The 13,344-nt window shown below is 38.5% G+C and overlaps 2 protein-coding genes across 2 annotated transcripts; both read left to right on the top strand.

Annotated features, from left to right (window-relative positions):
• The first annotated feature begins 783 nt into the window (after positions 1–783).
• LOC109195091 (cornifelin) lies at positions 784–3,092 on the top strand. The gene is made up of 4 exons (XM_019346525.2): positions 784–918; positions 1,831–1,936; positions 2,060–2,247; positions 2,606–3,092. The coding sequence occupies exons 2-4, from the start codon at positions 1,870–1,872 to the stop codon at positions 2,843–2,845; spliced, it is 495 nt and encodes a 164-aa protein (XP_019202070.1). The 5' UTR covers positions 784–918; positions 1,831–1,869; the 3' UTR covers positions 2,846–3,092.
• A 2,202-nt stretch (positions 3,093–5,294) lies between these two features.
• Positions 5,295–7,810, top strand: LOC109195090 (protein PLANT CADMIUM RESISTANCE 9-like). The gene is made up of 5 exons (XM_019346524.2): positions 5,295–5,371; positions 5,467–5,568; positions 6,669–6,774; positions 6,899–7,086; positions 7,364–7,810. Exons 2-5 carry the CDS (start codon positions 5,500–5,502, stop codon positions 7,592–7,594), a joined length of 594 nt encoding a protein of 197 aa, XP_019202069.1. The 5' UTR covers positions 5,295–5,371; positions 5,467–5,499; the 3' UTR covers positions 7,595–7,810.
• Positions 7,811–13,344: the final 5,534 nt, after the last annotated feature.

Below are 13,344 nucleotides of genomic sequence, written 5' to 3'. Positions count from 1 at the left end.
GTGTTTCAGATCATTTTACAGAGTAACATGAAAGTAACATAATGAGTAGTACGACAAATGTCTTTCTCCTGGGTGTAATAAGTAATATAGTGCACTACTTATAAGAAAAGTGTTCTGTGTAATATCTGTAACAACTTGCTTTTTTGGAGTTATGACCCCAGCACTGAACACAACAAAGAGGGGAAATACCTCCAACATTCACAAACATTAGACCATGCACCATGTAATTGCTTTCCATTAATGTAATGTCGTTGATATGCTACTTAGAGATGGTGGTGACTCTCAAAGTGGAGCAAATGAGAATCAATAAGAAATCGAATCGATGAGGGATATCGATATTGGAATCGGAATCGCTAAATTCTTATCAATTCCCCACGTGTGTAACACTGGCATGGTGTGGGCACAAAATGGACTGATTCTTATACAGTGCTTTTCTACTCAAAACGCTGCATACAACATGCATCATTCATCCCATTCACACCCACTCATACAAGCACATTCTAAACTCTAGTGCAATCTAACCAACATTCACACACATTCACACTCCAATGAAAGTATCGGAGAGCACTTGGGGTTAGCATCTTGCCCAAGGATACTTTGCATGCAGACTGGGGAAGCCAAGGATTGAATCACCAACCTTCCAATCAGTAGCTGATCTGCTCTACCACCCACGGCAACCCATGGGGTGGCTGTGGCTCAGGTGGTAGAAAATCACCCGATTAGAAAATCACCTAGGATGCATTTATTACCACATAATGGACATTCACTTTTAGTTTCATGTTTCCATTTCCAGAGTTTCAGGTTTTGCAGCATTGTTTGTGTTGGCTCAAATGCCACTGACACTCCTTATCCAAAGAGCCAAGGATCCTTTCATTCATTAAGTGTCAGAGGTGCGCAAACAGTGTCCAGCAAGAGCAGGTAAGACCTTCCAGTTTTCTACGAGTCATTTTACATCAACTTAGTGATCAGTACTTAGTTATTTGTACCATGATACTAGAGACATTTTGTAAAGAAAATGTATGTATTTCCAAGAAATTAACAAGTGGATAAATAAAAATGTGTGTACACACAGTGCATTTTGTATATTAGTCCTCTTCGGAGAAACAGAGGCCATCATGACGGTGTGACTGTAAAAAGCTGAAGTTTATTTAAACTGAAACAAAAAAGACTCAAATGTATTGAGCAGTATAGAGAGGTATACATTTTTAATACCCTGTGTTTCTAGAGTTTTGGGGGGGGGTTGTTATTAGTATTCCCGAAGGCAAACATCCCAAACTCCAAATTCTAGGCTGTCTGTTGTAGAGGGCAGATAAAGTGGATTAAACTGTCTGAACTGTAAGCGTAACAGACTTTCACTTCCAAACCAGTCTACATATTCTGTTCAGGAGAGAGTTGTTTACCCACGCATTACTGTACTCGTGTTTCAAGTTACACAAGTCATCTTTTTGAGATATGTCAACCATGTATTGCTGTTTGTTTGAAAGTCACTTGGATGTGTGTAGAAAGCTTGTTCTTCCTACATCCCCAAATGCTTGTTCATTGTAGATGTTTGGGTGTTTTTCTCTATTATGCTGCAGAATTTTTACCTTGTTATATAAAATCTATTGTGAATTATGGATATATTAATAGAGCTTAATTGAAGAATTAAAAAATGACCACAATATCCTTAACACACACTTTGGTTTCAATTTCTTTCTCTACTTAAATTCTCCCATTGCTACAAATATTTCAATGTCTCAGGTCTCGTAAATAAGTTTGATAGAAAGTACTCCAAAATTAACATTTTGACTTTCATTTTATTTGACTTTTTCTGCTTCTCGACTTTCACAGAGCGATCGTTCAGTGTCTGTGGGTGAAGTTCAACATACAATGGCAGAAAAACCCTTGACAGACTGGGACAGTGGTCTCCTTGACTGCTTTGAGGATACACGTACTTGTAAGAAGCCAGTTAAATTTGAATGACTCAGAAATTATATTTTCATTTTCAGAACTACAGGACTTTTTTCTTTGTCTTTTGAGACTTGTTGCCACTTTGTTGATGTGTTTCTGTGTTTTTCAGGCTGCTATGGATTCTGGTGCTGCCCCTGTCTCGCCTGCACTGTTTCAGGAAGATTTGGAGAGAACAACTGTCTCCCTTTATGTGATATAATTGGCCCTGGTGTATTCGCAGCCTTTGGGATACCTGTTTGTGTTCCTCCTGCAGTTTTGTCTGTAAGAGCTGCCATGCGAAACAGATATGGCATCAAGGTATGAACCATGAGATGAAGACGTGAACTCAAAGCTGGACTTAAGTGGGAATTACAAGTCTCATTCACTAAATCAAAAACATCCATATTTGATTTCAACTATGATTAAATGTTTTTTGTCAAACATTCACACACATACTCAGTATCTGCTGCAAGGATATTGTGACATGTTGATCAGAAAAGCCAGGCATTGATCTATTGAACTTTTGGCTGGTACTCCCAAAGGTTGATTCTGTTCATCTGAACAGATTTACTTAGCTGGATGATTGAGTATGCATCGAGACATTGTGGTTGGTAGATGACCTGCTCTTCCACCTGAATTACACCACATCTGTAATGCTTGTACTCTCTTTCTGCAGGGCTCTCTCTGTAAGGACATTGCAATTTCCTGTTTCTGCGAGTGGTGCTCCTGGTGTCAGATGCATCGCGAGTTAAGGCATCGCAAGAAAACCCCGACTGTTGTCAACATACAGAATAACACTGTTGTCAACATGCAGCCTATTCCAACTGTCCAGCCAGGAGTAATGATGATGATGCCTGCACAACCAGTTGCAACTGGTTTCATGACTCAACCAACAGTGGTCATTCAAACAAAGTGACACTCGTAGAAATCTGATGCTGCTCAGAGTGTGTTCTCACGTATTTACTCGTAAAAAAATAGGAATGTAATCATTTAGTATGTTAAATCCTTACAATTGATTTCCTAGCTATCAAGAAGATTAAGAGAGTTAACATAAATGAAGGGAATGATGACTGCCCATTTGAAGTTTAGTTACAAATGTAGATGTACTTTGTTGTTTAAGTAATAATAATATTTTACTGACTAAATAAAAACATGAAATCAGAGATCTGGACGCCATTTTTTGTTGTCTTATCCTACTTTCTGAGACTTTTCTTCTCAAATGAGTGATTCAATTCTAAAAACTGCAAAAATCCACCATGAAGCATCTGTTTCAGATTCTACACTGATGTTTTGTGTCATGCAGTATGTGTGTGTTTGCAGTGTTGGGAAGGTTACTTTTAAAATGTATTCCATTACAGATTACAGAATACATGCCCCAAAATGTATTCTGTAACGTATTCCGTTACGTTACTCAATGAGAGTAACGTATTCTGAATACTTTGGATTACTTAACATATTATCATGCTGTTTACAACTACGTGAATGTAGTATTGCTGTGTGATTTTTTACTATTACTGAAGGTCCGCGGCTCCGAACTGTAGTAAAGGGACCTCTGACTAATACAGGTTCCGTGTCGGGCTCGTAGCCGAAAAATAGCTTTACTTTGTTATCTGGGTCAACTTTGCTTGCAAGAGACAGAGAGAGGCGTTGAAAGGCTGCGCCAACAGAACTTATTGTTTCGGAGGAAAACACGAACACAGTGTACAGTCGAGTCTTAATAGCTTACTTACAACTGGGCTCGTCAGGCACTCTTCTTGGCTGCAGTGGTTAAAGGAAAACGGTGTCAGACATCAGGCCAGAAAACACATAGGTAAGTAATTTTAAAAACCTATTTAAAATATAATAAAATGTATTTCAACCAAGTGCAATTTAATGATAGTACTTGCATGTTGTTTTGTGTTTGTTGTTTTCAGAACATGATCAATAGATGAGGAGGTTGGGGAGCGGATCCACTTGATGTGTTCAAGGACAGGCAGCATGTCCTTATCATTTTGAACTCATAGTTGTGAGCTGAGACAATGTTTATTTGTTATTTTGAGTTATATTATATTACTTTATGTGCAACAATGTTTTTGTTGTTTACAGGTTTATGCAGACAAATGTTTACTCCTGAAGGCTGTGGGCAGCCTTTTGTTTTTGTAAAATTCTACATCTGTCACATGTTCTTTGTAGCTCACTGTTGATGGTTGTATGTTATTCTGACCCTCTCAATTGAGACCAAACAATTTTGATAAGTTATTATAATAACTTGTTTAAATATTTTTCTTTATTTTTTACTTAAACAGTTTGATTGTTGAGCAGTGGAGTAATGTGGGTTTCTTAACTTGACAAATTAGACTAAATGTATGTTATTGTAACAGAAAAGCAAGCAAACATTTTTTAAATGCATAGTAATATTTGTCATTCGAATGAGTAATAAATATATTTGACAATATGTTATGAAGTAGTTACATTTATTTTTGCGTTATATTTGGTTACATTGAATTACATTTGTACTTTTTTACGTTACATCTGGGCCTTTGAGGGCAACCATTATGCTCATGCAGCCCTCAGTGAAAATGAGTTTGACACCCCTGCTGTAAAGCATTCAACTCAACCTTCATAATGGCGCTAGCTTGGCTTTTACCATTATGAATCCAATGTAGCACTGTCCATCTTCATTAAGATCAAGGGCAGTGTTAATGACAGCTGTGGTTTCAATCAACGGCTCATCTGAGAAGAATCAATGCTGTTGGTGCTGCATTGAGAACAGAGGAAACAAGATATAAGGTCTGGGTATGCTTCACTGAGTGAAAGATCCCTCTTACTTAGAAGCCTGGAAGATGAAGGCATCATATTCAAGGATCCAGCTTAGTCCAAGGCCACGTTGAAGAGGTCAAGAGTCTGTCCCAGTGTCTAAGTCCTACTCAAGCTGTGATGCAGCCATCATCTTGCTTCTGATTTGAAGCAGTTTTGTGTAGCTGTAAATTTGACTTAGCTAATAGAGACTAACAGCCTCCATTTCTGTCACTAGTGAGGTCAGATCATCGTCAGCGTCCAGATAACAAATTCCTTTGATTCTTCTGCTACTCTGCTTCTATTATTTGATCGTTTCCGCCCTTGTTCAGGTTCAGTTTGGGTTTTTATTTCTTTTTCCCCTGTCCTTTCCTGTCCTGTCCTGTCCAAATCTGGGACTCTCCACCATTTGACTATAGAACTGAAGAAGCTTCTCGGATACGAGGTGAAACGTCTTCAAGCAACTTAAAGAAATTCAGGTACTTTCTTTCCAAGCTCCTTAGACTACAGTGACCTGGATGACTGAGAACCTTCACAGACAGTAAATAATAATAATAAACACATGTTAATGAACAGCACACAGTACTAACAATGCCAGATACATCAAGAGGCAGAAGCCAACCGAGGTAGCGTGAGTCTGTGAGTACCTGCTTGTACAGCTGTGTGGGTGAGTGTGCTTGTACTCAAAGGTTAAAACACAATGGCCATGAAGGACATTGTTGAATGGACTTTGAGTTTCATTTTTCCGTTTCCACGCTTCAGGCTTTGCAGTGTTATTTGTGTTGACTCAGCTGAATGAAACTCAATCCAAAGAGCATCCGTTCAGTCATTAAGAGGTGCGCAGAGGGTGTCCAGCACGAGCAGGTAAGACCTTCCAGTTTTCTACAACTCATTTCACATCAACTTAGTGATTAGTACTTAGTCGTTTGTACCATGACACTAGAGGCAGTTTGTACAGAAAAACCTTTCACTTTTTAAATTCTTGGATTACATGTGTGTTCAGGCAGTGTGTTTTGTATATTAGTCCTCTTCGGAGAAACAGAGGCCATCATGAGGGTGTGACTGTAAAACGCTAAGGTTTATTTAAACTGAAACAAAAAAGACTCAAATGTATTTAACAGTATAGAAGTTCTTACAAAGAGAGCGGTATACTTTATAGAGTTTTGTTTTTTAATTATTATTCTGAAAGGCAAACCACATGCCGAACTCCAAATTCTAAGCTGTCTGTTCTAGAGGGCAGTTAAAGTTAAACTGTCTGAACTGATGTTTCAGAGGTGAAACGTCCTCAAGAAACTTAAGTCCAGACGCTTTTCTTCCCAGGCTCCTTAGACCATGATGACCTGGATGACTGAGAGACAGTTAAAGTATATTAAACTGTCTGAACTGTAAGCGTAACAGACTTTCACTTCCAAACCAGTCTACATATTCTGTTCAGGAGAGAGTTGTTTACCCACGCATTACTGTACTCGTGTTTCAAATTACGCAAGCCATCTTTTTGAGATATGTTAACCATGTATTGCTGTTTGTTTGAAAGTCACTTGGATGTGTGTAGAAAGCTTGTTCTTCCTACATCCCCAAATGCTTGTTCATTGTAGATGTTTGGGTGTTTCTCTCTATTATGCTGCAGAATTTTTACCTTGTTATATAAAATGTCTTGTGAATTATGGATATATTAATCAAGCTTAATTGAAGAATTAAAAATGACCACAATATCCTTAACAGGCTCTTTGGTTTCATTTCTATGTGCATGTGTCCACAGTTTTAGTTTCTTCAGTATATTGTTTATTCAACCGAATACATTTTTCATTACTCTGAGAAAAAGCACTCTAATAGAGTTGTTCTTACAAAAGTAATCTTTGCAAACAGAAAAGATCGACAGCATATAGTCCTCCAAAATTTGGACTTACATTTAATTTGTACGTATAATTTTCACTTTGACTTTTTCTGCTTCTCAACTTTCACAGAGCGATCGTTCAGTGTCTGTGGGTGAAGTTCAACTTACAATGGCAGAAAAACCCTTGACAGACTGGGACAGTGGTCTCCTTGACTGCTTTGAGGATACAAATACTTGTAAGAAGCCAGTAAAATTTGATTGTCTCCTAAATTATATTTCTATTTTCAGGATTACAGGTTTTTTCTCATTAGTCTTTTGAGACTTGTTGCCACTTTGTTGATGTGTTTCTGTGTTTTTCAGGCTGCTATGGATTCTGGTGCTGCCCCTGTCTCGCCTGCACTGTTTCAGGAAGATTTGGAGAGAACAACTGTCTCCCTTTATGTGATATAATCGGCCCTGGAGTATTAGCAGCCTTTGGGATACCTGCTTGTGTTCCTCCTGCAGTTTTGTCTGTAAGAGCTGCCATGCGAAACAGATATGGCATCAAGGTATGAACCATGAGACGAAGACATGAACTCAAAGCTGGACTTAAGTGGGAATTACAAGTCTCATTCACTAAATCAAAAACATCCATATTTGATTTCAACTATGATTAAATGTTTTTTGTCAAACATTCACACACATACTCAGTATCTGCTGCAAGGATATTGTGACATGTGGACCAGCAGAGCCAGGGACTGATCTACCAAACCTCTGGTTGGTAGATGACCTGCTCTTCCACCTGAATTACACCACATCTGTAATGCTTGTACTCTCTTTCTGCAGGGCTCTCTCTGTAAGGACATTGCAATTTCCTGTTGCTGCTGCACGTGCTCCTGGTGTCAGATGCATCGCGAGTTAAAGCATCGCAAGAAAACTCCGACTGTTGTCAACATACAGAATAACACTGTTGTCAACATGCAGCCTATTCCAACTGTCCAGCCAGGAGTAATGATGATGCCTGCACAACCAGTTGCAACTGGTTTCATGACTCAACCAGAAGTGATCATTCACTAAAAGTGAAACTGAGAAATCTGATGTTACTCAGGGTATGTACTTGTAAAAGCAGAGAATGTAATCATTTAGTATGCTAAATCCTTACTATTGACTTCCTACTTATCAAGAAATGATGGAAATGATAATTCGCCCATTTGAAGTTTGGTTACAAATGTAGATGTACGTTATTGTTTACATAATAACAATATTTTACTGACTCAATAAAAACAATCAGAGATCTGGACGCCATTTTTGTAGTCTTATCCTACTTTTCTGAGACTTTTCTTCTCAAATGAGTGATTCAATTCTAAAAATCAAATTCTAAAAACTGCAAAGACTTTTACAGGAAAACTACAGAAGGCAAAATGCAAATGGTACATTTGAACCCCATAGATATACAGTCCACACTGACAAACTAACAATAACAAGGAACAAAGGCTCAGATGTCAAGCTCCCCGTAACCTGCCAACACAGGCTAGCATTTTCTGCATTTAAAACAGTGGTTTGTTGTCTCCTGCTTGACAGCCAACAGCAGGAAATGGTTTTAAAAATTAATTTCTTTGGTTAGTTTATTTAGCTTCAAGATTATCAATTAAAGAGGACCCAGATGTATTGATATTATTTTAGAAATTAACTAACTTTACCTCTGTAGGAAACCTGCACATTTGTGAATTTCATCAACACCAAACTATGAAAAGAGCCTATTGAACAAATTGACCTGGCAAGTGCATCCAGATAATGAGTTTAATGAATCACACTGACAAAGAGCTTAAGACAAACATAGCTTCAGGGAGATTCCACTTGGCTGATTTATCTGTTGCACTGTTATGGAGCCATGGAAGACACGACACAGGAGCTCTAGTTTTCCACTCCAACTTTATTCTCCTCCAGACATCAACTGAGCATATCGCGCCCAAACACAACAGAACCCCTCCTCCAAGCTTGGGTGTGAGTGGGGCCCACTGTCCTATAGCATAGCAGCATTAGAAGAAACGTGCCTTGCAAGCTGGAAAATCTGGTTTGATTAGAGGTTCATATTTTAGCACTCTTACAACAGCACTACAGTATCTGGCTGGTAGGCTTGTAGTAATCCAGTAATTAAATACTTATTTATCTAAAAACCGTTTATTTCACATGGCATACTTCGATTTTTGGATGGAGAACCAAGGCTCTTCTTTATTGTGAATTTTAGAACGACAAACCAAATTATATTCAATTTTATTCTCTTTTAACTAGAGAAAGGGAGGTTTTTTGTTTTTCTGTCTGTTTAAAGGGACATAGATCTAGGTGTCATCCACATGGCAGTCTTGATAAAGGCATGTAAATCAGGAATTGGCGCCAGGCACAGAGCCCATAGAGGCTCCTGATGATGAAGCATTAGCAGTTTTCTGTTTAACAAGTATGATCTAAAGCAGTCTAAGCCTGTTTTCTCTGAGGCTAACCACTTTGCAAAGTGAAGTAATGGAATTAGTAATTAGTGATTATGACAAACACTATAAGGTTACTTCAACCAGAACAAAAACTGAACCACCATCAGCAGTTAATAATAGATCAGTAAGAAAAGCTGGTTTAGTCCCAGAGGCATCTAATGACTAACAGACCAGAAATGTGGCATCAAGAATGTCCTTTCATTGCTGCAAATTCTATATCACATCTATAAAACATATAAATCACAGTTCTCTTGTGTCAGAAGGCTTTCTTATTTTCTTGAAGGAAAATAGTGATTGAGATTTTTCACAGACTGTAACAGATTCAGAGACGCAGAGTAGTTTGTGTGTTTTTGTAAAGCCGTGTGACATAAAAATGCTAAGTCAAGGTTAAACAGAATTGAAACCTTACATTCAGCATTAGCCTCAACGGATCAGGCAGAATTTCAGAATCTCTGCTTCTTATTACATAAGCACAACTAACTTCCTTAAAGCATACTATAGGCTGGTGTAAGATTTGATTTTTGACAAACTTGGACTTATTTTATATGCTTTGGGAACTTTGTCTACCTGCCACCTACAGCAAGTTTTTCCACTTTACCAGATAACCTGACATACATGTCAGCTGAGTGTGAGAGGAAGCTGAAGCATGCAGAGGAAACCCACGCAGGCACAGGGAGAACAGCGAAACTCTACTTTGAAAGGCTTCAGTCAGGGCTTGAACCAAGAGTCAGGCATATATGGATTCCTGACCCAGAAAATAACATCCTGAGGAAGCTGACTTAAGCTAAAGTGATGCTTTTTATTATCAAATAAGTGCCTTTTTATTTTGTGGTCTGCATAATGTAGTTGCTTGCCCTTGTACTTGACAAGTGAAAGGTTGCTGATCTGATTCCAGGTGGAGACACAAATTCTATATTTGGAGTTGTGTCAGAAAGAGCATCCAGCATAAACTCTGCCAAATCAAACATGCACAGCTACCTGCTCTGGCAAACCCTTGTGGCAAGGGTCCACCTGAAAGTAACTACAGTACTCCCTCGAATACTGTGTAAGTTGGAAATATTATAGTCAGAAATATTATAATTGTGATCATATATCTTGGATATGTACTGTCGAAAGAACTCTCTAAAACTTGTAAATTAAATATATTTCCAAATTAAGAACAGATTAAATAAAAGCAGTTACAATATTGCACTTTTATTTAACTTATTAAGCCCCAGGGTTTTTTTTTTCTCTGACGTTCCTGTTGGAAAATGACATACCCAAAGTGACTTGACTATTTCTGTCACGGCTGCAACCACAGACGTGTGGAGTGATGAGAGAAAGGACCCAAGTGCAGGCTCACTGAGAGTGAGCTTTTATCTACACGTGGTGACATACAAACAGAAACAGGAAATGACTGGCATGGAGCTAACAGAACCTAAACTGGGAAAACCTGTCAGATGCATCGCGAGTTAAAGCATCGCAAGAAAACACCAACTGTCATCAACTTACACAATAACACTGTCATCAACATGCAGCTTATTCCAACTGTCCAGCCAGGAGTGATAATGATGCCTGCGCAACCAGTTGCAACTGGTTACATGACTCAACCAGGAGTGGTCATTTACTAAAAGTGAAACTGAGAAATCTGATAATGCAGAGTGTCAGAGTGTGTTCTGACATATTTATCAGTGAAAGAGTGTAATGTAATCATTTTGAAACTAGACTATGTTAAATTAATTTTCATGATTTCCTAGTTATCAAGAAAAGTATCTGTGTTAAGAGTTAACAAAAATGAAGGGAATGATGATTCACCCATTCGAATCTTAGTTGCATATGTAGATATGTAACAATTATATAAGTAATAATATAATATAGCAATATAGTAATAACAATATTTAATAATAATATTTTACTGACTCAATAAAAACATTCAGAGAGCTGGACACCATTTTTGTAGTCTTATCTTACTTTTTCAGAGTTTATCGAATGAGTGTTTCAACTGTAAAAACTGCAAAAATCCACCATGAAGCATTTGTTTCAGACTTTACACTGATGCTTTGTGTCATGCAGTATGTTTGTCTCCTCATGGTGTTTTCAATATAAAGAGCCATTTAACTATGATGCTTGGTATCCCTCCTTGACAAAGGGAGAAAAAAATGTTAACATACAAGGAAAGACTCAGTGTCACAAGGCCCAGAGGCCGATGCAGGAGATGAACAGACCCCAAACTCAAACAGTGATCACAATCACGGTCTTTATCAACACAAAGGCAAAACACAGTCAACTTAGCAATAGTTGGACACAGGGTTTCCAAAACGGGGGTTCGCTGAGGCGTAAGGCTGCAAAACACAGGAGGAGCTGGATCAGTGAGAGACAGGGGAACTGAGCGTCTGAAAGAGGGAGACTGAAACATCTCACGACTCATTCAAACTTCGGCGAGGGCAGGAGGCCGAGTGAGCGGCAGAATGATCACTTGTGTTTCTTTTCCAACTTTAGGTAGATGAAACTCTGGAACGGGCAGTAGGCAGGAGGACAGGCAGGTGAGGTGGGGGAAGATCTAATTTCTAAAGGTGAAGCGGTGAAACAGGGTGAAGGCGGATGAGTACCCGGCATGAGACTGCTTTCAGCTGTTGACAGGTTGAAAGTTGAAACGATGCAAGCTGTAGGCACAAGGAAATGAAGTAAGTACACAGCTGAACAACGAGAGAATCACAAGGAACTGAAGACCAAGTACTGGCGAAGGAAAAACAGTCTACTCCTTGACAGCCAACAGCAGGAAAGGGTTTTAAAAATTAACTTCTTTGGTTACTTTAATTGCTTAGCTTCAAGATCATCAAATAAAGAGGACCCAGATGCATTTATATAATTTATTTTAAAAATTAACTAACTTTACTTCTGTAGGAAGCCTGTACATTTGTGAATTTCATCAACATCAAAGAGAACATCCAAATATGAAAAGAGCCTCTGAACAAATGAATCTCTATGGACAAGTGAGGCTCAGGGTTTAAGGCCTGATATGACCTGGCAAGTGCATCCTAATAATGAGTTCGATGAATCACACGGACAAAGAGGAGACTGCACCTGGCTAATTTATCTATTGTCCTGTGTCACAACATAGCAGCATTAGAAGAAGCGTGCCTTGCAAGCTGGAAAAACTGGTTTGAAGTTCATATTTTATACTATAAGGTTGTTTTAAATAATTCAGTAAGAAAAGCTGGTTTAGTCCAACAGGCATTTTGTGACTAACAGACCAAAAATGTGACATCAAGAATGTACATCCTGTAATTCCTGCAAATGTGTGTTTCTTGTAAAGCCGTGTGACATAAAAATGTTAAGTTACAGTTAAGCAGAAATGAAACTGAACATTCAGCATTAGCCTCAACAGATGAGGCAGAATTGCAGAATCTCTGCTTTTTATTACATAAGCACACTGTTAAGGTCCAACTAACTTCCTTAAAGCATATTAAAGGCTGGTGTCAAATTTAATTTTTGATAAACTTGGACTTATTTTATGTGCTTTGGGGACTTTGTCTACCTGCCACCTACAGCAAGTTTTTCCACTTAACCAGATAACCTGACATGCATGTCAGCTGAGTGTGGGAGGAAGCTGAAGTATGCAGAGTAAACCCACGCAGGCACAGGGAGACCAACCAAACTCTACTTTGAAAGGCTCTAGTCAGGGCTCGAACCCAGATCCCTGATTATTGCAGGCGTTACGTTCCGGCACCCCTCGTGATCGGTGAGAATCCACCAAGTAGAAACCACATGTTTATTATATTATTTTTATATATTTTAAGCCATAAAAACCCTCCCCACACTCTTATAATGTGGCGTGAGCATACTCTATATTTTGTAAATACCTTGGTTTAGCAGCTCTCTTCTGAGCTGTAAGAAATCGACCTTAAGGGGGTATTTATGTCACAATTCGTAAACCAAGCAACACTGGGTAGACTTGAACTATATGTAATAAAAATAGTGATTTCATTACATTTTGTAGTTGCTTGCTGGTCGTCTTCTCTGACAAAGATTTTTAAAAGAAAATGAGTGACTCTTTTCTCTTCCAATTGCTACATAAACACACTTAAGGTGCAACCACCTTGATTAAAGGATGATAAAGGCTCAGATCATTTCATTGACACTTTTGCATGGCCTCATTTACATACACTGACCTACAGAGACATTCAGTTCAGTTCAATTTTATTTATATTGTGCCAAATCACAGCAGTGGTCACCTCAAAGTGCTTTATATTATAAGGTAGAGATACTAGAATAATACAGAGAAAACAAAGTGATGTTTTTTAAATAGTGGTTTAATCACTGCCAGCTTAAAGGCCCTTTGTACGTACCCCAATAATAGAG

The sequence above is a fragment of the Oreochromis niloticus genome, linkage group LG17 (assembly GCF_001858045.2).
Source record: "Oreochromis niloticus isolate F11D_XX linkage group LG17, O_niloticus_UMD_NMBU, whole genome shotgun sequence".
Lineage (NCBI taxonomy): Eukaryota > Metazoa > Chordata > Actinopteri > Cichliformes > Cichlidae > Oreochromis > Oreochromis niloticus.
This window is presented reverse-complemented; position numbering and strand designations above follow the sequence as displayed.